Raw genomic sequence first — 25,301 nt, forward strand, 5'->3', positions numbered from 1 at the left:
CGAGGGGCAAGTCCTTTCGCTTCTACTCCGCATTCGGAAGAGGTAGAGGACGACCGGCTCAAAGGGGTCAAAGAAGAACTACCCGAGGTGGACGGGGTAGATATTCTAAAGCCGCAGCAACAGCAGGTGCCTCTTTACCATTGGCATCTGCATCAGCTGCCCCAAAACCACTCTGAGGACTCCCCTCACAGGACACCTGTAGGAGGCAGGTTGACTCAACATCTGACGGTATGGCAGGCTATCACGTCAGATGCTTGGGCATTGGAAACAGTCGCCCAAGGTTACTGCCTGCCTTTCCTACGTATACCTCAGTCATCCACCGGGGATCAGCTCTCAGAAAACTCCAGATCCGCTCCTCTTGCAGGAAATTTTGGACCTGCTAGAGAAAGGTGCCATAGAACCGGTACCTGTAGCGGAGAGGAACAAGGGCTGGTACTCCCCTTACTTTCTCATTCCGAAGAAAGACGGAGGACTGAGACCCATCTTGGACTTGCGAGAATTGAACAAATTCCTCAGAAAAGATAAATTCAAGATGGTCACTCTTTCTCAGATCCTCCAGGCCCTTCAGTTCCAGGACTGGTTGGTATCTCTGGACCTTCAGGACGCTTATTTCCATGTGCCTATCCATCTCAAACACAGGAAATACCTGAGGTTCGCAATTGGAAACTCTCACTATCAGTTTCCAGTGCTGCCATTTGGGCTGACCTCCGCCCCGAGGGTCTTCACCAAGTTAATGTCGGTAGTGGCTGCAAGTCTAAAGAGGGAAGGGATTCACGTCTACCCCTACTTGGACGATTGGCTGATCAGGGCTGTTTCTCCGGAGCAAGCTCAGATCCAGCTAAATCATGTGTGCCACTTCCTTCACAGACTGGGATTCTCCCTCAATTTAAAGAAGTCACAAATGATACCATCGCAGAGACTCCAGTTCATAGGAGCGATCCTGGATACTTCCCTGGGAAAAGCCTTGCCACCAGAGGTGAGGGCTCAAGATATTCTACAGATGGTTACCAAGTTCCAGCATGCCCAACGTCTCCCAGCCTTCGACTTTTTGAGGTTGCTAGGCCTCATGGCATCCTGCATTTTCCTTGTGCCAGAGGCTCGCCTGAGAATGAGATCCCTCCAGTGGGCACTGAGGACTCAGTGGTCACAATTCTCAGGGAGAATGACAGATCTTCAGGTTCCCGGCAGGGTGGCTCGAGACCTTCAGTGGTGGGCCTGTCAGGAGAACATTCTGAAAGGAGAACAGTTTTGGCAACCCTGGCCGGAGATAACAGTAGTCACAAATGCCTCACTCACGGGGTGGGGAGCCCACGCCAACGACTTGACCATCAGCGGTCGTTGGTCTCCATCGGAGTCCAGACTACACATCAACCTGTTAGAGCTGAGAGCCATCAGACTTGCGTTGAAGGCTTTCCTGCCAGCTGTACAAGGGAAGAATGTCCTGATAATGACGGACAACACGGTGGCCATGCATTACCTCAACAAAAGAGGAGGCGTAGGATCACTACCCCTGTGCAGAGAGGCGATGCAGCTCTGGTTTTGGGCAATCCAAGAAGGAATCTCTCTTTCGGCAGTTCACCTAGCCGGAGAGAAGAACTTGACAGCGGACGCTCTGAGCAGGCAGAACACAGTCTCCCACGAGTGGGAGCTAGCTCAGGAAGTCCTTCAAGAGATCTTCGCCCTTTGGGGAACCCCTCGGGTAGATCTGTTCGCCACCAGCCTAAACAGGAAATGCGACCTGTTCTGCTCAAGGGAATTTCCTCCGAGAGGAGCTCTGGGAGACGCGTTCATAGTGGACTGGGAGTTTCCGCTTCTATACGCGTTCCCACCGGTCCCTGTCATTCCTCAAATGATCAGGAGGTTGAGAAGATTCCGGCGAACCATGATCCTAATTGCCCCGGATTGGGCCAGGAGAACGTGTGTACCCGGACCTTCTAGACTGGTCCATCTGCCCTCCAATTCGACTTCCTCTCAGAGAGAACCTACTCTCACAGAAGGGAGGTCAGGTTCTCCATCCAGACATCAAAACCCTCAACCTTCACGCTTGGCTTCTGAACGGCTGAGGTACAAGGATTGGGACCTCCCTGATGATGTTATGGAGGTGTTGCTTTCGGCAAGGAGGCCTGCAACAAAGTCTTTATACCGCTGCCGTTGGAACAGATTTTGCAGCTGGTGTAGAGAACAGAATATCGACCCATTTTCATGTGGTACACCAATGGTTTTGTCCTTCCTACTATATTTGGCAAATTCAGGCCTTCAAGTTGGCACCATTAAGGGCTATCTCGCAGCGCTATCGATCTTTAAGCGTACTGCGGAAGAACCATCCTATTTCAAATTACCCTTGGTAATACAGTTTCTAAAGGGGTTAGCCAATGTTTATCCCCCAAGACCATTCCAAGTTCCCCTATGGGATTTAAACTTAGTACTAACTTTCCTGATGGGTACACCTTTCGAACCTCTCCATTCTTGTTCGTTAAGATTCCTTACCCTTAAAACTGTTTTATTAATAGCACTTACATCTGCTAGAAGGGTGAGCGAATTACAAGCTCTTTCTTGTAAACCCCCTCATACAATCTTTCACAAAGACAATGTTGTCCTGCAAGTGAAGCCTAATTTCCTCCCAAAGGTAGTTTCTGAATTCCATATCTCTCAGAAGATTACCCTACCATCTTTCTATCCTCCTCCTCACCCGGGGAAAGAGGAAGAGAGGTTACACAGACTAGACCCTAGGAGGGTTTTAAGTTTTTACATTAGTAGACTAGCCAGGATAAGACAGGCAGACCAGCTGTTTGTAGGTTATGCAGGTCACAAGCTGGGGTTACCAATAACTAAGCAGACCATTTCCAGATGGATCATTCTAGCCATTCTGGAATGTTATAAACTGGCAGGGAAAGAGCCCCCTCAAAACCTTAGGGCTCATTCGACCAGAGGTTTTGCAGCTTCATCGGCCCTCAAAAGAGGCGTGCCAGTTAAAGACATATGTGCGGCCGCTACATGGTCGTCTGTCCATACCTTTACACGTTTTTACAATCTGGATTCCTCCTCTAGTCAAGAGACTAGGTTTGGAAGGGCTGTACTGCATTCTATTCATCAATAGAAGACAGCGTGAAGTCAGTACTCTCTCCTCCGAATATAGAATACTGCTATGGGAGCCTATCTAAGATGAGGAATACGTCGGAGGACACAATCCCTTCGAAGAACAAGTTACTTCTTACCTTGTAACGTTCTTTCGACGGGATGTTCCTCCGACGTATTCCTCATCGACCCTCCCATCCATCCCCGCAGTTCTACTTCCCTTGTTGTTGCAGCTTACGCTCCTTCAGGGTGATTAGTCTAGTCCAGACAGTAATACTGGGGGCTACAAAACGGAACTGAGCAACGGACGCTGTGCGCGGCCTTTATAGGCAGGATGACGTCGAGCGTCGATACGGCGGCTGTCGAAGGACATCGACTCGAGGGACGTCGACGCGGAGCGCCCTCTAGAGAAAAAAATTTCCGAGGCCAGCAGAGCTGGAAGGATATATATAAGATGAGGAATACGTCGGAGGAACATCCCGTCGAAAGAACGTTACAAGGTAAGAAGTAACTTGTTCTTCTCAAGGGGTTAACTAATGTTTATCCTCCCAAGACCATTCCAAGTTCCCTTATGGGACTTAAATTTAGTCTTAAATTTCCTAATGGGTACTCCCTTCGAACCACTCCACTCTTGTTCGCTGAGATTTCTTACTCTTAAAACTGTCCAATTGGTAGCACTAACATCTGCTAGGAGGGTGAGCGAATTACAAGCTCTTTCTTGTAAATCCCCCCCCCATACAATTTTCCATAAGGACAAAGTTGTCCTACAGGTGAAGCCTAATTTTCATCCCAAAGGTGGTTTCTGAATTTCACATCACTCAGAAAATTACCTTACCTTCGCTCTACCCTCCTCCCCATCCGGGGAAAGAGGAAGAAAGGTTACATAGGCTGGACCCAAGGCGAGTTCTAAGCTTTTACATCAGCAGACTGGCTAGCATTAGACAAGCAGGCCAACTGTTTGTAGGATACTCGGGTCACAAGTTGGGACTACTCATAACAAAACAGACCATTTCCAGGTGGATCATTTTGGCCATTCTGGAATGTTACAAACTGGCAGGGAAAGAGCCACCCCAAAATCTTAGGGCACATTCAACCCGAGCTGTTGCAGCCTCTTCGGCCCTCCAAAGAGGGGTACTGGTCCGAGACATATGTGCGGCTTCTACATGGTTGTCGGCACATACATTCACAAGATTTTGCAACCTGGATTCCTCCACTAGTCAAGAGACCAGATTTGGCAAAGCCGTATTACATTCGGTTCATTCCTAAAAGGCATACATGACATTATTACTCCCACCTCCAATTACATGCCACTGCTATGGGAGTCTATCAAAGATGAGGAATGCATCGGAGGACACAATCCCTTCGAAGAACAAGTTACTACTTACCTTGTAACGTTCTTTCGATGGGATGTTCCTCCGACGTATTCTTTATCGCCCCTCCCATCCATCCCCGCAGTAATACTTCCCTTGTGGTTGCAGCTTACGCTCCTTCAAGGTCAATAACCAATTCAGGCATGACTTATCTTATGCTACAAAACGGAACTGAGCAACGGACGCCGTGTGTGGCTATTTATGGGCATGGTGACGTTGGCGCCGATACGGTGGCTGTCGGGGGACATCGACTCGGCGGACATCGACGCGCAGCGCCCTCTACTGAGAAATTTCCGAGGCCAGCAAGCTGGAGACGAATTATCAAAGATGAGGAATATGTCGGAGTCGGAGGAACATCCCATCGAAAGAATGTTACAAGGTAAGAAGTAACTTGTTCTTTAATAGCATTAATTTTACCCCAGCGTTAGATTGACATGTCCCCATCTCATAATATCCCACCTGAGAACCTCAATAATTTTATCCACATAATTTACCAGCTTAATAAAATCTTGAGTAATATAGATACCTAAATATTTCACACTAGAATATTCCCATTTACAATGCCACCCCAGCAGATTCTCACACTCATGCGAAACCCTCACCGGAAATACCACCGTTTTATCCCAATTGATCCGATACCTAGATAGCTTACCCACTTCCTCAAAGACCTCCTTCAATACCAGACCCCCTACAACAGGATCATCCAAGATGACCACAACATCATCCACATAAGCTAGAGCTTTAATTTCCACATCTCCAACAGCAAACCCTCTGATACACCTCATCTGACGTATATATGCTAACAAGGGCTCCAATACCAAATTAAATAACAGTGGCGACAAAGGGCAACCCTGGCGTGTGCCTCTAAACAACGGAAATGACGTAGAAAACCCTTCATTCACCCACACCTTTGCCGATATGCCATTCTGAAGTGCTTGAATAGCATTAATAAAGAAAGGACCAAAACCTAATTTTAACAGTATATAATTCAGGAAGCCCCAATTCACCCTATCAAAGGCCTTCTCTGCATCTAAAAAGATTAACAAAATATCCTTTAGTTCTGAGTCTGGCTAACTCAAAATGTCTAACAGTGTTTGAATATTATCATATCCATACCTTCTCTCCATGAATCCTGTCTGAGATCGCTCTACTAACTCACCCATATATTTTTGAACCTCACCGTCAGTATTTTGGTAAAGATCTTTAGGTCCACGTTAAGCAAGGAGATAGGTCGATAATTACTGTACCTAGTTGCATTCTTTCCAATTTTCGGGATCACCGTGATTGTTGCCTCCTTCATTGAATCACATAACCTCCCTTCTTTCAAAAAACAGTTAGATAATTCACATAAAACCGGTGACACTTCCCTGTATTTTTGATAAAATTCCACTGTCAAACCATCCATCCCTGGAGATTTACCTTTATTCATTCCCTCAATTACCGACAAAACCTCTAGGATGGTAATCGGGGCTACCATACAACATCTACCTTCTTCAGAAAGTACAGAAAGAACCATTTTCCCAAAAAACCTATCAATCATCCATTGTTGGGTACTGCATTTGGGGGGGTCTCAGCTGGTCTTGAAAGTCTTGCAAACTCTCTCCTGGCCGCCACAATATGTCCACAATATGTCAGGCAGCTTTACGATTGAATGGCTTATCTATTATTGTTCGGCTTGCTTACAATGCCCTATGTGTCTGGTGAAGCAAGTCTTAGCGCTTTGCAATTCCGTCTGTTATGGTTGTGTCCGTCCCAAAGAGCCTATAAGAGTGCGAGATGCATTGACAGTTGATGGAGCTTATCTGTTAGCAATCTCCACTTTACTTTTTCTCTTGTCTAACTTTTCTTTGGAGTTTAATGCTCAGCTAATAGTTTAATAGAGGCAAGGCAAGACAAGGAGGGCAAGATAACTCTGGTTTAACGTTGATTCTTGTTTCACTTGATCCGCCTTGCATTGACTTATGTGTTCCTGCTTTGCCAGAGACCGCAAGTTATGCAGTGATGTTTGGTGGGCTGGAGTCTCACTGAATCACTGCATTGACATCTGAAGTTGGATTGCTATGTTTTGTATTTTGCACGGGGTAAAAAGAAATGCAGTTGTTTGGGTGGTGTTTTTATGTTGTTCCTAGGAATTTTGGGGTGGCTGTTAGTGTTCGCAAAAATATTGGAAGTGGCAAAAGGTTGTGGGTACATGCTGTAAGATCACGTTTATGCCAGCTGGATGTTAATTGCTGCAGTGCAGAAAGGCAGTTTTTGCGGTGTTTCATTGTTAGTGAGGTGCTTTTGGCAGACGGGGGGGGGGGGTTGATAGTGTGATAGATTGGGAATGTTTATACCCCATTAGTGTTTTTAGAAATTCTGTGAAGGCATGTTTGTATTTATTTATGCTTTTAGAATACTCTGAGTTTTTTGGGTCAGGGGTTGGCAAATGGACTCATTTATTAAGGGTAGTTGAGGATATTTTATTAGTAAATGTTAGGCATAGGATTCTGGGGAAGATGGTTGGAATAGTTTATGATTATGTATATAATGGTGTTTTCTTGAAACCCTGGATATGTTGGGTTTCTTAAAATCAATACTGTTTTGTATGTGTATGTTGTCTAGTTGTATGTGTGGTGGGGGGATGATACATATGCTGCTCGACTTTATAGGATGGTTTGGCATTTATCACACTGATCAAATGGAAGATGGTAAATGATTGGGAAACAATGGGTGCATGTGATGATATAGTCTATTAGTGTGCTCTGAAGGGGCTTGTTTCAGTGTGTACTTTGAATGTGAAAGGGTTGAATTGTATGAGAAAGAGAAAGAAGGTGCTGTCTCAACTTTGGCGGGAGAAGATTGATGTGGCTGTTTTGCAAGAAACACCATCTAATTGATGGGACTGAGGATTCTCTGACTAATTCAAGATATACAAAAGTTTTCTTGAATTGCTACTCCTACAACTCCCGGGGTGTTGGAATCTTATTGAGGAAGGGTTTGGGTGCATGTGTTGAAAAAGTGAGTATGGATGATGAGGGGGCGTGTAATACTAATTGATCTTAAATATGAGGGTATGTTGATAACCGTTGGACCGATATATGGCCCATCATGTGCGGGAGGAGCAAGGTGATGCTTGGTGATATGGGAGGTGAAATGGTTGTTTTGGGGGGATTTTAATTGTGTGTGTGACTTCAAAATGGATAGGTCCTCGATGTGTAAATTTACCGGACAGAAGTCAAGTCGAGATTTTTTGGAAGTATGTGATTTGGTTGATGTATGGAGACATTTTCATTGGGGGGAAAATGAATACTCGTTTTTCTCACCAGTACATAATTCTTATTCTAGGCTTGATTACTTATTAGTATTGGATAGGCTAATTGAGAAAGTAAAAGAGGTGTCTATGGGGGAACGACATATTTCAGACCAATCAATGGTTATGGCCAAGCTGAGGTTATCCGCCGAGAGGAAGGGATCTAGTAGATGGAGGTTGAAACTTTGTGTGTTAAATAATAAAGATGCTACTGATCCATTAATGGGTTTTATACCAAATTTCTTTGAGGTGAATGTTGGCACGGCAGACTGTATGGTGGTGTGGGAGGCTTTTAAGGCCACGGTTAGAGGGGAACTGATGAACTGAACTGCGAGAATACGTAGGATGGGGGAAGCTAGATTGGAAGAGCTTGAAAAAGAATTGGGAGATTTGCAAAGAAAATATGCTTTATCAAGAGAAGAGATTAGGTTTAGGATATTGGATGTTAAGGAATTACTGAAAAATGAGGTGAACTCACAAGTTCGAAGGGGTTTGTATTACGTGAAGCATAAATACTGGGATCATGGGGATAAGGCAGGGAAGTTATTAGCAAGTAGATTGAAGAGTTATTCAGAGAGGGTGTATTCAAAAACTTGAATCTGGAAATAGAGATTAAGAAAGATAAAATTGGTGAATGTTTTCGTTCATTTTATGCTAAATTGTATACCATTTCTTTATTGTTACAGCTGTAAAAATAACATTGATATTACTTGGATTTTCTGTGCTGGTTACCCATGACTGCTTAACCCTCATTACAGAATAGGTGCTTGAAAATTCTCTAATAAATGTATGGTCGAATGCAAGATCTCAAATAGCTGCTGTGATTTGTGTTTTGAGGATGCTGTATATTGCATGCATCAATCAGTATTACTGTTGTGTTCAATCCCCTCCTGTTACCAACTCTTAGGAAAGTGAAAGGTTGTTACAAGATTTACAATTGCATGTTGGTCATTTTGAAAGAAAGATGTTCAAATCAGGTGCCTTCTTCGTTCTTCTAAATGTCCTGCTCCCTTACATATATTTTATGATCCCTACCCATTAGTTCAAACTTTCTGCTAGGCAGGTGTAGCTGAACCCTCATTTGACCCCATCAATACCAAGGCTATTTATTATGTGATTTCTGTCAAATATTAGATACCGATTTGCTTTTAAATTCTGATCTCTGCACTGATATGATTTTAAGTACCTGAGACTGCTTGGTGGCTCCAGCAATAAGCGTGTATGACCGGTTTCTCCACTTTAAATGCTAACATCCATTCAGCTGCTTAGGTCTATGCTCACACAATGAAATTTAATTTTGAAAAGCAAAATCCTGAAGTAGTGATTTTAAAAGAATATATATTTTAGGTGTATAATATTGTTCAGGAAACAAAGAATGGACAACGTGCCAGGTAGAACTCGACCCAGGCAAGTGATTGATCACACATCCCAAGCAGAGTATTGAGGTCATCATAGTGATCAACAATATCAAAAGCAAAAGATAAGTTGAGGAGCATTAGGATAAAGGATAGGTTGGACTGTTTAGCAAAGGCATTACATTTGGACATGTTCCTGAGAGCAGGAGGAGCGGAAACAGACTTGGGAAGGGGTCACAAAAGTTGTGTGTGTAAAGAATGTTAGTAAGGCAGTTGAACAGAACTCCTTTCAACAATCTAGAGTAGTGAGGAAGAAGTGACTAGTGGAAATCTTAGCATAGAACATTTGTACTGTAGAAAAAGGATCTTGAGGGCATGATGCTGTACATAGAACAGTTTGGTGGGTGAGCTCTTGTTGAAACCATATTACAGAGACTAGGATGTGATTGGGAGGGAGGCTGGGGCCATCAATTTAGAACAGTAGTGAACGCACACGGTTTCTGCATTTGCAGTATAGTGTCATGATGCCTACCCCCAGGCATCCGGACCAAGCCCATCAGCCCTGGGAGCAGGCATCTAGACATTTAGTAAAACCTCAGCAGCCCCGGCTAGGGGCTATCTGGGTTCAGTCCTGGCGCCTAAGGCGCCGGGCTCATAGTCATTACTTACCTCAGGCAGACCATGCTGCAAATGACTCCAATACAACATGAAGCCTGAAACGGACTATTTTTCTACAGGGACTATTTTTTACTTGGGTGTGGTTCTAGGGACTTCTTACCTGGACTACTTTTGAGGCTATTTAAACCACGCCCGACCAGCAACACAAGCTTCGTGTTATTCTGCATCCAGCACCGTAACACTCACCGTGCCTGCAGCCAATCTTCTGCCACGCCCGCCTCGAATCCGGAGCTCCTAAAACAAAGAGGAAAGAAAGGGACAAGGTTAGAAAACGAACTTATTTCTATTCCACACCTGATTCTGGATCCATCTTGTCTCCGGACCTGTAAAGAACATCATTTCTGCACGTGCCGCACCTCCAGCTGCAGCGCCGCGCCATACTCGCCAGTCTTCACAGCATCCTTCGGGTCGGCACTGCCTCCATCATTTCTTCGCCGAACTTCGGCACCTAGGAGACAAAAGAAAACCAAGGTGAGCCGAGGGAACCAACAAATATAATTCTTACCACCATAGACTTACCTGATGTACCACCGGAGGCATCCTTTTGTGACTCTCCATATTTTCACGTGCTGCATATGTAAAGAGAGACAAAACACCACGTTTTCCTCGTGAAACATTTACCGGACAGCGCCGGGTAATAGACTCTTACCTGAGCGCCACCAGCTGCCACAAGAGCATCTTTTCACGAGCCAGCTGCAAGACAAGAAAGGAAGGGGGGAACAAGAGTGAACATCGGACATATTGAACTCTATGAACTCAATACTTACTGGTCCTCACCAGGAACCTCAAAGTCAATACTCTCCGGAACTCTCCCGAGCCTTCAAACCAGTGAAGGAACTGGAATCGACGTGCCCCTGCAAATCCACGCAGGATGGAGAGCTCATCTTTCAAGAATATAAGGTGAGATTGCTGTGAGGGCATTTCGGAGGTGATTAGTTGGGGAGGACTGTGGGGGTGCCATCACTTGAATCCACAAGTGGCTAAATCTATCTCTCCACTTGCAGGAGAATATTTCTACGGGTTAAGCAGACAAGATTATGAGGGCAGATCCAGTCAGTCATCGCTGCACTACTCATCACGTGGGTAGAGACAGCAGCTGTCCGGGTCCGACCGACGCCCCTGTGGGAGCAAGGTGAGCGTAACAGTCTATTCTATGGTCATTTGCGCATATTTGCTTGATTATTCTGACCATATACCAAGGCCTGCATTAGAAACCATAATGTTTGGTTCCATGCAGTTCATTCCAGGTTCCAAATCAATAATCTAAACCATGGCATAGTACAATTTATTTATTTTTATACAAACAGGGAAACAAGCTCTTTTGGTCACAAAGGTGCGTACAAAATGTAATATAGCAGAAAACACAGACAGGCAGTGAGCCTCTCATAATGGGGAGAGTTTGAGGAGCAAGATGACCTGGTTTGAGAAGCGGATATTGAAGAGATACTGGAAACAATGCGGTGGGCACACTTAGGACAAGTAAATGTCAGCTGGTAGGCAGTCTAGCCAGCTAAGCATGAGCTGTGACATCAAACTATGAAGTGCTGGTGTGGTGGAGAAAAAAGGGACGAGTCTGGTTAGCGGTGAGGGAAGGTGTTGAAAGTAGTAGGAGAGGTGAGTCAAAATGATAGCTCGGAAGCGAATAGGTGGGCTTTCAGTTTGCATATGAATACATTGATGGGGACTGTTTTCAGTTGCAGCGAGGAGGGGGTTCCAAGTATACAGAGCAAAGAGTGAAAGAGCAGAGGCAAGAGGAAGCTAGGGGTGGTTGAGGTGTCCCAAGAGTTGTGGAAAAGGCAGTGCAAAGGCTGCGAGAGCGTTTGGACGGGCTGATAGAAGAGGATACACATAGCGGTACCTTAAACTGAATGGATTAAGGCGCTTGTCGGTGGAATTTAGATTTTGCCCAGTTTTGCATAGTTAGCCAGCCTGCTGGCGATTGGGGGGGGGGAGGGAGTAGGGGAGAAGCAGTAGAGTTCAATGTATCCTGGTAGCAAAGTTAATATTGTCAAGGGGCCAGAATCCATAGTTTGGAAGACCAAGAGACAGTGGCACAGTAGTCCAGTTTAGAGAAGACGAGAGTGGTTCTTTGTTGGTTTTGAAGGAAAGGAAGTGCTTGATTTGCCTGATATTTAGGAGATTAAGGTGAGCTGCAGTTTGAGATGAAGGTAGAGAATGTGTGTAAAGGACTGTAGATGACACCATGGTTTCTAGCTGAAGGGGTGTAGGGAATGGTGTCTGGTGGGAGCTGGATAGGTAGGGAAGGAGAAAAAGGAGGATTTGGCAGGAAAGAAACGCACCTCTGTTTTGGAGGAGTTCAACATAGGAGTGTGAAGCCATTCAGTATTTAAAAGCAGTGAGGCAGTTCGAGATTATGGTAGGTGGGTCGGCTGAGAGTTCAGGAAAGGAGAGAAAGATGTGGGTGTCATCTGCAAAGAATTGGTACGAGAACCCAAAGGAGAAGATACTACCCTGAGAGTGGAAGTGCAAGGAGAGAACCCAAGACGGGGCCTTGCAGAACATCAACAGTAAGAAGTGAGTTCAGGGGTGGAGTTGTTCCAGGAAACAGAGAATTGACAAGTTGCCAAGTAGGACTCGATCCAGTTAAGTGCTTGATCAAAAATTCCAAGTAGAGGAGAGTATTGTGATCAGAGTGATCAGTATCACAGGCAGAAGATTAGTTGAGGAGCTTTAGGATAGAGGATAGTTTAGACTGTTTAGCAGAGGCATTGAAGTTGGACACATTGCTGAGAGCAGTTTCAGTGGAGTGGCAGGAGCAGAAACAGACTTAGCGAAGGTGTCACAAAGATTGTGCATTCAAACAATGTTAGTAAGGCAGTTGAACGTAACTCATTCCAACAACTTGAAGTAGTTAGAAAGAAGTGGCACAGGTCAAAAGTTGGTTGGCAGGTTTGGATCTGCACCTTGCATTTTCAGGAGAGGGGTGGCCATGGCCATTTTGAAAGTAGAGGGAAAGCTGAGGCGCAAGAGGATCTGTTGGGGCACAGGAGGTGTTAGCCTTCATCAGCAGTGCAAGGACTTCCTTAGTGTTGATAGCAGCAGTAGGTGCTAGTAGCCCATCTGCAAGTTTGTCTATTGTGTTGGACAGCATATTTCAAGATACTCATCTGGCATCACTGGTATTGATAAATATGGAGTGATATTACACAGCCGTAAGTAAGGGTAGCCAGTGATTTTTGAGAAAACGGAATATATTTAATAATGAATCTTTAATAACGAAATAATATTGAATTTCCTATAAGGGGTGCGGTAAGGGGTTGAAAAGTATGGGGAGGGGTCTGGGGTGTATTTAAAAGCATAGGGAAATGGGGAGGTGGTGGAAGTACCCCAAATAAAATAAATTAAATACAATTTTTTTTGTTGTCTTAAAAGTTATTCATTAATTGTTATTTGATTCGGTAAAATCACATTGATTCGTAAGTAAGCTCTTTTCTTATATTATTTTTTCGGTCTCCTGCCCTGAAGGGTAGAATGGACTTCATCCAGCCCATTCTCTTAACCCCATGGGATTAGAGGGAGCGCAAAACTGCTTTTGTTTAGTCCCTTTTTAGAAAGCCAGAGATCTTCTCCTCAACACCCACTTGTATCTTCTGGAACATTTTAAGGGTGACAGTATTGGCAAAGCCCCATATCAAAGGTTATGTAGCACTTAAAAGTATTCATTTTGTCATTGTACTTTTGCAGGAGGAAGCAGAATGACAATCTGAAAAAAAGAAGTTGCAACCTGTTAGCTGAAACCACCTTAGCCACGTGGATTAAAACTGGATAGTTACCCTGAAGTGATTGGCAAAGAGCCCACTCTCGGTGACCAGTTCCTCTCCATTCAATCATTTAACACTTGACTGGTGTGCGAACAAGAGCCCCCAATGACATTGATGTTGAAGAAACTAATATTCTCCCATGTTTACCTTTAATCTTTCCAGGAAAAAAGCCATCTTTCTCCCTTGAGGCTTATCCAAGCACATTTCAGGCAACTTTCTGGCTATTTTAGCTTACATGCCCAATGTTGGTGCAGGTTCTAAAAGCCTGCCTTGGGAGTGGGCCCCTACTGTCTCCTTCCGTAAATCATAAACTGGCAGAACTAATGAGGCACAGGGTAATTTGACACCAGTGCTTGTTCTGCTGACCACTCTACCTTCTGCTCGCAATTTTTCATCCGATCCGCTCTAGGGTGTTGCACAGTCGTGCTTGCAATCCATGTCAGTGGCTTTATTTTCATAACAAGTTGTAAATAAAGTTGGGAGAGAAGGTGATGGCAAGAACCAGCATATGTCTCGGTGCCCCACCAGATGTAAAAAAAGATTCGATCTGTTTTTCCCCCTCTTCATACTGGGGTTTAGGATCCAGCACTGAAACCATTTAACATCTGAGATGGCTTTTGCTGGCTAGACAGCATCCTGTGAAGCAAACTAGAAGGATTTCCATGCTGGAATCATTGCAAAAGATTTGAAAAATATTGTTTGGTCCATATTTTTGTAGGAAGTATTTATCTGAAATGTAGACCTAAGCAATTGGTTGACCTTCTGTCAACAAAGTACATTCAGTGGTGGTTGCTGCTGCCCTTGGTTGATGACTGGTTGTTTTCTCACCTTCTGCTTCTCCTGAGGGAGGGAAAAAGCTTTCGGCAGTTGGTGCATAATATATGAAGATAGTTAGTTGAATGCTATACAACCATGAAAATTCTGCAGCATGATTTTCTAGGTACGACCTAAACCCAATGCAGTGATCTGTCGGGCGGGGGGGCGGGGTTTCAGGGTGACTTGGATTTTGGAGTTGTTTCCCAAAGACCAGTCTGAATTATGCAATTGGTGGGTTAGCGTGCCATTGAATTGTGTGATGTGTCTGACGATGTCATCGGCAGGTACCGGCCCCAAATGTAGCTTTCTGACCTTAAAGAGGGTACACATGACCGAATCAAGACCTAACGTTTGGGGTGAGGGGGGGGAACAACCTTTCTTCTGTTCTTTAAATCCGTTGTTTGGCAGTATTGCGAGTTTGGAGAAGGATAGTTTACTGATTATAAAATATCCATTAATCAGTGTTGCTTTGCGCTTTTGATAAAATGCTAAGAAATTAAGAGTTAATTGACAAACAATGACATTATTTTTTTCCAACAGTGGTTGGGTATAAACGTCTGGAAAAATGCATCATTAAAAGATTGCTCTTGTCAGTATGCCATGAAAATCTGTGTGCGCTGGTGTTTCTAAGCCTAATTCAGTTTGTGGCTCTTAACTTCAAACAAGAGCACCTTTGTCAAATGTTCACTGCTGCCTTACCTCAACGTTGATGTGGTTACCTCTGATAATCTTGAACACTGGGTAGTCTCCCATGAAGGGTTGCTGTGTTAAAAGGGGCATAACAGCAATTGTATAATTAACTGTTCGTTATTTTAGAAAATGCTCATTTTGAGAACAGCAGCCTAGGTATAAAATGTTCATTTTTTTCACCCCCTTCTAGGTTGGCAAGGGCTGTTGTGCTGCTTTAAAGGCCATGGGTTCCATTGTGTATGTGACAGAGATCGATCCCATCTGTGCCCTGCAGGCCTGGTAAGCAAATTGTGCCTGTGGCTGGGAAGAAATGCTAAACTAGTTGGCCACGGGCCGCCTTATTTCAGCGGCCTTCCATGTTTTGGGGCAAACCGATGTTTCTTAACTTACTCTGCCTTGAACAAAATGGATTGAGGTCAATCTGGCAGAGAAAACAGTAAAATGTTAAATCATACTAGTCATCGACTTTACCGCATGATGTTAGGTTGTCTCTGGAAAGAGTACTGGACAGGAGCACTCCGATGCCGGTTTTCAAACAAAAACATTATGGCCAGGGTGCATGTGTGGCCACAACTGTTCACCTTCTCCAAACCATAATGTGCCCCCAGCGCAAACCACGGACCTTTTTCTTTACAAAAGATTGAATAAGAGCTCTCTTGTAGCCCTGCATCTGTGAAGTTTGTGTCCCACCACGACACGCAGGCTGGGGTGCAAATCTTGCCGCTCTTAAGAATGATAGTTCTCTAGTGTGGACTTGCATTCCTTATATATTGATATATTGGGGTTCACTTCTGTTTATGGATGCATTTGTTTCTCTTTGCCACTTGTTTTTTGTGCCTTAGAGGGTCAAAAAAAGCCTTCATGAGTCCAGTTTCAGCCACACTTCAAAACATTAAAACATTATTGCAGGCAAGAGGTGAGAAATCCTTAACGCCCCCCCCCCCCCCACACCACACCACCCGCCGCCCCATCATTTACCCTGGCCTGTTGATCGGTTCCTTGAGTATAATCCACTGTCACCATGTCGAGGGCAAACAAGGGGTGCTCATCAGGCCTAAGACCGGTAACTGCACCCGGGTCCCATGTTTGGGTTCTAAGCCCGGCCAACGATTGGAGGCACGCCACACACGATATTCTACAAGCCGCAAAACTGAGGTTTTAGTGTTACCTGGACCAACGATGGATGGCTCATAAGGGCCCATTGAGAAGTCTTTAAGTACACGGATGTGACCCATCCTGAGTAGGTCAGGATTTAAAGAGATCAAGCAGCATTCCCACAATGATGAAGCTTCAAGATCCTAAATGGTTGTATCAAGCAGCACAAGTAGAGCAAACTCTCTGCTCACATCCTGCAGGCTGTTGCACTTCTGCATATGGAAAATGGGTAAAATTGGCTATGCCTTGTATGATTCTGAAACTGTGGGCCCAGATCTAGGGAAAGTATGTTCTCCATCTACGGTTTCAGGGGCCCCACATGCCCAACTGCGTACGGTCACTGCATCAGTGGATGCTCCATTGAGCCCTGTTCCTCACCGTGTAGCCCTTGCGCCCAGAGCTATAGTCCTGCATCATGTAGGGAAGGGACGATTTGGGGTTCTCTATTGCAGTTACACCCTCATTGTAACACCCAAATGAACTGGTATACTTCCAATACAGGGCCCTCTCTTTTGAACTAAATTAGACAAGGAGAGTGTTCACCAAGCTTATGGATGCAGTGGCCACCTTCCTTCATCTCAGTGTGTGCATTTATACCCTTACTTGAACGATTGGTTGCTCAGGGCCCCTTCAGCTATGCAAGTGGCTTCTTCAGCTCAACTGCTAGCGGAAACTGTCTTCAATCTTTGTTAATCCATTAGCTTTCAGAAGTCCACTCTGGATCCATCTCAGACTGTCTTTTCTGGAATTTGTATAAGATACGCGAGCCGCAAGGATTTTTCTATTGCAGCAGGGGTTCAGATATTTGGCTGACAGTAGACCCTTCCAGAGGGGAAGAGTACACCACAGCCTCCGGGTTCCATCGGCTTCTCAGCCTCAAGCCTGTGTGTGTGCTGTGTCCATTAGCCCACCTAGACATGAGGCATTTTGAGCCACACTTAGCAAGCTTCTGGAATCAGTCCACGGGCAGGCAGTCTGTTCCGAACCCGGTATGGTGGAGCAACTTGACTTAAGGAGTTCCCTTTACAGAGAAACCACTCTGCAGGAATGTGCCTCTATGGACACTTCTTTCCAGGGTTGGGGAGCCGCATTGGGACCTTCGAAAGCTTGCAGCCTTTTTCTCCCATCTGATGTCCCTTGAGGCTTTCTATCGTCCAACAATTTGCAAAATGAACTGGATTCCTGAGCCGTATGACATTGTCAAATCAAGATTGGGAGCTCAAACACTACATTCTGGTGGCTGTTTTTTTGCATTGGTTTCGCACACCCGTGGGCTGCTTTGTGACGGCCAGCAACAGCAAGTACCCCCTGTCTGTGTCCCAGGGAGGAGTGGGCAGGGCTGTTTGGCGATGCCTTGAAAATAGTGTGAACTTGGAGCTAACGCTCCGAAGTGCCCCCTGTCCTGCAAGAAGGTGGAGAATGCTGAATGGAATGCTGGGAGACCTTGGGGTGGTGGAATCACTACATGTTGAAATAGCAGAGTTTTTCACTAACGATGTAGGATCGGTAGGTAAATACTCCACAGTGTGGGAATCCTTCAAGGTCTGGATCAGGGGAGACCTGATATCCAAGTCTGTTGGCATGCTGAAGGGTGTGCGAGCCGTGATAATGGACATTGAAAGCAAATTTGAAACATTGGAAGAAGCCTACACCCGTACACAGGACAGAGAAATATTAGCTGACATACACACACCTCCAGGAATTTGATAAGCTGGCCATCGGAGAAGTGCGCTATGTGGCAGCCCCCAAACGGGCACGCAGATACGGGGAGGGTAACAAGGCTGGTAGAACGCTGTCCAACTTACTCAAACACGATAAACAACCAAATCAGATCACTAGCATGCAAACAGTGCAGGGGGAGGTACTCCTGAGGGAAGAGGAGATAAACAGGGAATTTGTTAAATTTTATAAAGAATTATACGCAAATAAGGATAAGAAATCGCACACAGAAATTAAGTCATACTCTGAGGCCCTCTCCCTTCCAAAGCTACCTGATGAGGATCGCTTGGCGATGGATCAGTCGGTAACTGCAGAGGAAATGATGGAAGCAATCTAAGCACTCATCAGGCTAGGCACCAGGGTCAGACGGGATGGGAGCCGAATTTTATAAAGGGTTCCGCGAAGAACTCGTCCCGATACTTATGCAGGTATGGGAGCAATCCCTCGAGAGTAATATATTACCCCCAGCTATGAGAGAGGCTGTGATAACTGTGCTCCCTAAGCCTCTGCGACCACCACAAGATGTTTCGTCCTATAGGCCCCTGTCACTTATAAATACTGACGCTAAAATATTTGCAAAAGTACTGGCCAATCGACTTCTATCGGCAGTACCTACACTTGTCCATCCCGACCAGAACGGGTTAATCCCCACAAGATCCACGGCCCTGAATCTCTAAAGGCTCTTTGGCATAATGGCACAAATCGACCCAGGGAGAACCGCAGTGGCTATATCCCTAGATGCCGAAAAAGCCTTTGATTCGCTCTCATGGGTCTGTCTCCTGGCTGTACTGGAGGCATTTGGGGTGGGCCCCAATTTTATTAGGTATGTAGAACTATTATACACTGAGCCCAGAGCTTGGGTGTTAACTAATAGGTCCATCTCCGAATTGTTCCTGTTGTGCAGGGGCACTAGACATGGATGTCCATTCTCGCCCCTTCTATTTGCATTAACCATAGAGCCAATGGCAGCTGCGGTACGACTAAGACATGCAGACAGGAGGATAAAAATGAAAGGGTCCACTCAGTTGATCTCATTGTATTCTGACGATATGTTATGTCCATGAGCCTGAGATAAACATAGCACCCATCATGGCACAAATACAGGAGTTTGAAATTTATTCCGGGTGTACTCTGAATAGGGCTAAATCTGAAATATTCCCTCTTACACCGGCCACCAGATGCCCCGACATAATAAACGGACTCAAGTGGTCGGAGCAGCGTATCAGATATCTAGGGATCCTTGTGTCCAGGGATAGACTCACATTATATGCAGATAATCACGAAAGCGCCCTGCAAACTCTAAATACAAAACTTCAGATGTGGGGGTGCCTCCCAATTTCGTTATACGGCAGAGTCGCCATCATTAATATGGTGATCTTACCCAAGCTGCTTTACTACTTTGTCAGCGTCCCCATATGGCCTGGTAGGACTTTTTTCGCCAGGCTCCGATCCATGGTGGTAACTTTTCTCGAACTGGAAGACAGTGAGGATAGGGTGGGAAAAACTGATGGAACCATACTCCTCGGGTGGCATAGCTGCCCCCAACTTTGAGCTTTATTACTATGTCGCCCAAGTGCAATTTGCAAAATAATGGTATAATGCTTCAGATAGATTACCCCACACATGGATAGAGGAATACGCAACACACCCCACGAACCTACAATCGGTCATTTATGATTCACGATACAAGGACACCTGCGAATGCAATCCGGTAAGCTGCACGGTCAGGGCGTGGGAGGCTATATACAAAAGGCTGAAACTGGAGACGCCCTACAACCCGGAAATACCCTTATGGAATTTTGCAGTTATACCCCCTAGCATTACGGCAGCATGCAGGAATCCTGGGACCCAAATAGTGAGATGAAAGTGGGTGACATGTTCATCAATGGGAAATTTGCGACCTTTAGGGAATTGCTGAGGGCGCTGGGAAATGGGGCCACTCGAGACACTTCAATACTACCGCATGAGATCTGCATTTCAGAAAAAATGGCCGCTATTCCCAGACGAGCCTCCACCACACCCATGTATACAGTTGTAACCACTAAAGATGGCCTGGGAATCTCTAAGCTGTATTCAGCAGTGCAGACCCACACCCCTACAGTAAATCAAATCAAAGAAAAATGGGAAAGAGATGTGCAGATGCCCATTGAAGAGGAGAAATGGGCCAGGTACTGCTAACTCACTAAGAATGTGTCACTTAATTCTGGGCTACGGTTAATCCAATTCAAAATCCTAAATAGACTACATTACACACTGGCTAAAATAGCAAAATTTGAACCAGAAAGCTTGGATGCTTGCCCTAAATGCAATGCACCTCGGGCCGGAGCCTTTCATATGTATTTCGAGTGTCTGGTTGTGGCTGGCTTTTGGAATACTGTGGCTGTGATGTTGGAAGAGATGACGCAGGTCCCCCCTTAACTAACGCCTCAAAAATAACTCTTTGGGGCGATTGGCAAGTGCTCCGAGAAAGCTAGAAGATTGTTTAATATCTCATGTGCGGTGGCCAACAAATGCATCCTACAGAAATGGAAAAATGCTGGTCCACCCAGGATGAACAAATTTCTTCGTGAATTAATACATGTCAATGAAACAGAAGAACAATATGTCTTGACCCAACCTGCGGCATGTAGACCAAAAGACATTTGGGGCCCTTTCAGAGTGTATTTATGTAACATGATCTCTGATGATAACGAGTCTCTTTAACACCGGATGTATAAATGAATCAAAAAATGTATACTTGTTGAATATTTGAGGTGCGATGTGGAATGGTGCAGTGTATCTTTGTGACCACTAATAAAGAGTTTAAAAATAAAAAAAGAAAATAGAGTGAACTTTTCCCAAAGTCCCGGCAAAGTTTTCTAGCTGCAAGAATGGAAACTCTCATTCTGATGGCTCCGGTAGTGCCCAGCTCGCTTCTGGTTCTCCAACCTCATAGGAGTAAGGAGGGGACGTCTGATTTCCCCCTTCCGCCCACCCACTATCTTCTGCAGCAGGGCAGGGTTCTACACCCCTCCTCTCGATTACTGAACCTAGTGGCCTGGTTCCTGAGCAGCTAAACTTGAAACATCCTGGTATATCAGCTGAAAACATGGAAATAATTCAGACGGCCAGGAAGGCCTCTGTGGTCCCAGTACAAAAGTAAATTGTCCACATTCTGTTATTGGGCCCTGAACAAGCACCCCATCCCTTCAAGCCTGGTGGCATTGGCACACAATCCCTTTGGGCCATTATCCACATAATTGAGGTTTTGTAGCAAGGTAGGTTACTCTTTGGTGGAACTCGCGTCTGTGCAGAGTTGGCAAGATTCGACATAACAAAGTGTTTCTTGGAACTCATCCTGCCTTTTTTCCATGCATGGTGTCCTCATTACATATCACCAAGGTTACTTTGCCAATGTGTTTTCCAAATCCTCAGTCTTATGCCAACACCGCTCTTCACTCACTTTATCAGGAGAACCTTAAGTTTTACTGGCAAAGAACTAAACGTTTAGAAGATCATGTGCTCTTTTGACACGTTCAGTGGCCAGGATCCTGACTTGCAGGCCTCCAAGGCTACTAAAACCAGATGGCTTGTTCCAGGCATCATTGCTATGCCAGTTTTGAACCCTACACAAGTTGTTTGCTAGGCAATCGGGGTTTCCCCTCCCACAATGTATTAATTTCTGTGAAATATCCCATGGAGGAAAGGACAGGATGAAGGAGTAAGAAACAGTTACTCGTAAAGTGGCTGCTTTAGAAGCTGATGAGCTGAGGTTCTGACTGGGAGTAGTCTGGGTTGGCGAGCTCATACAGGCACACCCTTGTGCGTCTAAAAATGTAAAGGGGAATTTGTTTTCGAGTAACAACAATAGTCACTACTGTTGCTTTTTACTTTGCGTTAAAAAAATAGGATCATAACCTCATACTTTTTTAAGTCCTGGACGTGTAGTTGGTGTGAAGGGGAGAAATTCATAATATCGTCCAGGTAACGAATCACAAAATGATCTAGGATGTCACTGAGTATTTTGTACATACAATGTTGGAATGTAGAAGGGCCATTGCAGAGACCAAAGGGCATGATCAGATATTTGAAGATCCCATTTTTGGTTTTAAATGGAGCCTTCCAGTCTTGCTCTTTGCGGATTTGAATGAAATTATACACACTAAATCTAATTTTGTAATAACTGATCCAAGAGAACATAAATCAACAATGGTGTTTCTAATCTGAGTAATCTATGCAGGGGCATTGGTCCCCCTCTCATTTAAGTACAAAATACACATGGGATTCTGCTGGAGAACAAGAATGACAGACAATACCATTTACATATAAACTAGTCCTCCGTTTTTGTCAAAGAATACATTCATCCACACGGAACCTGTGAAGCTGCGACTAGGTCTGTAGGGCAGTTGTAAGTGCCATGAGGCAGGAGATAATCCACTTACCACTTAAATATTTCAAGTATTTCTGGTATGCCAATGGTAAATCCAGAGTAATGGCACCTAGCTGATTGTACCTGGAGATTAGGGCACTACAAGGTGTTTCTTGCTCTCCATCCAGAGCACCACAATGCTTCATACAAAAGGAGGAGTAAAATCTCACCACTTTTTTTTTTCTTTTTTTTTCAGTCAATAGAGGGGTTCTGCTGTTTTTGAAGTCGAGGAGCCCCAAGAATATTGCCAAAGTGTGTATTTGCAATATGATCAAAAACGAGAAGTTCCTGATATCCGTGATTGAGTTGTCTGTCAGATTCAATCTTGGCGATGACCATTATCTCTCGGAAGTCCGGGATGCTGCACTCCACCTCCCTGATGGAATAAATCCAACAGCCAGAAATTACAGCATGAATGATGAATTCCTGCAGGCAGGAGTGCTACTGCACACACCCCCTCTAGAATCAGTGACACGATCTCTACAGGATATGTAGTAAAGACAGAAGTGATAACATGAATAAAAGCCCCTAGTTACTGCACATATGAATACAATAGACATGTAGCATCCTTAACCTGAGTGCTCCTGGCGTCTAGGGTCTCCAGTGAATGATCCTGATACCAGAACTAAATACCTATGAATAGCCAAGAAGAAAAATGAGGTAGCTGGATACTGTTCTGTGGCAATGTGAAAGTAATACCATTACGAGACACTGAGTTGTGGCTCTTCACGGCTTTATAAACTGGAAGGGAAGCAAACAAACTCCTGAGAGGAAAGGGCCCTGTGCACTGTGATGTCATATTTCACATCTGGATGCAAAACGAAGCTTAAGGAGCACCGCAGCTTTGGGATTCTCCCAAATGCCATAGCAACCCATATCGGTTCTTAGGAGGGATGGGAACGCTTGGATCCCAGAGCAGATCACCGTCCTGGGTAAGTACGGCGTCAGAGGTGGAGCGCACCCATGCCTGATCGTAACATTGTAAATTAAAGCTCTGTGGGCTGTTCAACAATGGGTCCAGAGCATATGGAAGTACCCACTATGCCACTGATCGGCTCGAGTGAATGCTTTTTATGTACATGAATCCTATTTCTTCTTGCAAAGGAAATATGGAGGTAGTTCCTAGCGGCTCTGGAGACTAAGAATACTTTGACTAGGAGTGGGGCTTAAGGCAAGGTGATGTCCGTATAAACGTGTGGGGACTTGTTTTCTAAGCTTGGGATTCTACAATTCACAGAACTCATCCTCTTACCCGTTTAAGTCTAAGAGCTTCCCGACTTCTTGATCAGACATTTAGGCAATTAGATTATGTATTGTCGATTTTGTCACAATACAGACAGATGTCCATGGAATGTCTATGTTCCCTCTCTAACACCCGAGGTCCACAAATCACACCCATCTGCACAGGCGCTATACCTTCCAAACTGGAAGAGAAAGGGGGCCGTTTTTATTTTCTTAATTTTTTTTATTGTTAAGCTGACAAACTTTCAGGGAAATAAAATCAAACTGATACATATACAATAAATTTAACATAGTTAATAAAACTTTTGAATCTAAAAAAGAGCATAGTGTTCCTAAAAAGAAAATTTCAAACAACTAATATTCCAAACTTAATAGCCTGAAGAAAACAAACTACTGCTATTATGTCTGTAGTTACATGGCTGCTCAAATATCTGTTCCACAGCTCACTTTCATCCGAGATAGCATCGTTAGCACATAGTCTGTTCAAATACTTAAAGTGGACAGTATTCAGGGAGGGACATTCCAATAGTAAATGTCTTGATGTTTCTATTGCAACGCCCTCTCAAAACGTCCATTTGGCGTCTCCTATTTGAATCATTTTGTATCTCAACAGACTCTCCCTGGTATGCAAGAGATTCCACCAAATTCTGCAAAATATTTTCCTTGTATACCTTGTTGGATGAACTAATGTGAATGGTGCCACGACACTGGGTTTCTTATGATAAGCACTCAAACGGGCAAGGGATGGCAAGGAGGTGCAGTAGGTTGATCGTTTGAGCCCAATCCCAAAGTTTCAACCGATGTTTGGTGTGCTGGGGTCTGTTTATTAATTATTCACATGAAGAACCTGTCAACAGAAGAAAATCCACATTCTTTCTAAAACTTAAAATGGCCAAGTATGGATTGACAATATAGTGACGCCCTAACATCTTAAGTGTTGAAACATCTGCAGTGAGGATCTTTTGATACAGATTGAGGAAACTCCATATTCCCATTGATTTAAGTGACTGGAATCCTAAATCAAATCTTCAGACCCCTGGAAGAGAATTAGAAGTATGAAACAGTTTCCTCCAAAGGGAAGCCTGCAGATTATTAAGAACATCCAGCATTGCTATGTCCTGTGTTTCAGTTTCATACAGAATTTTCGGCACTATTTTTCCAAGATAGAACTTGAGTGATGGGAGCACAGAGAACCTTTCGTACATCCCATCAGTTTTTTTTTTAATTGAGAAACGAGGCCAAGGTCTGTCTTACAAGATTTTCCACAAGCAGTTGCTTTGAGGGTTTCGAGTCAAACCGGAACCCCAAATAAATCAAGGAATCTGCTAGTTTATGCCCTTCCACCCACCATTGATGGTCAGAGCTTCCTTATCTTGGAAAATGTCAATACCTTGATCTTAGTGCAGTTGATTGATTAATCATTGGTGTTGGTATAATTAGCAAAAGTACCAATCAATGTCTGTAGATCACAGGGGGGGGTGGTAAGATTGAACAAAAGAAAATCATCCGCTTAAGACACCCAGGTCAGCCACTGATTATTCAGGCTAGGAGATGCGAAAGTAGCCTTCTCTAGTGTGTCCCCCGCATCGAAAGTGTATACATTGAATAGACCAGGAGCTAACATGCACCCTTGTCTGATATCCAAGGTGGTTTTGATCGGTGAGGAAACGTTCCCCCCCCTCTCTTTAGACTGACCCTCATTTTTAGTAATTTTCATGT

At 44.5% G+C, this 25,301-nt stretch overlaps 1 protein-coding gene across 4 annotated transcripts in view; it reads left to right on the top strand.

Moving 5' to 3' along the window:
• The window catches only part of AHCYL2 (adenosylhomocysteinase like 2), a 1,110,190-nt gene that overhangs the window by 812,800 nt on the left and 272,089 nt on the right, over positions 1 to 25,301 (top strand). For all 4 annotated transcript variants that reach the window (XM_069629580.1, XM_069629582.1, XM_069629581.1 and 1 more), the window contains one exon: positions 15,249 to 15,337. In XM_069629580.1, the coding sequence (XP_069485681.1) occupies positions 15,249 to 15,337 (89 nt within the window). The remainder of the gene's footprint in view (positions 1 to 15,248; positions 15,338 to 25,301) is intronic.

The sequence above is a fragment of the Ambystoma mexicanum genome, chromosome 12, assembly GCF_040938575.1.
Source record: "Ambystoma mexicanum isolate Mex_15411 chromosome 12, UKY_AmexF1_1, whole genome shotgun sequence".
In the NCBI taxonomy this organism is placed as follows: Eukaryota; Metazoa; Chordata; class Amphibia; order Caudata; family Ambystomatidae; genus Ambystoma; species Ambystoma mexicanum.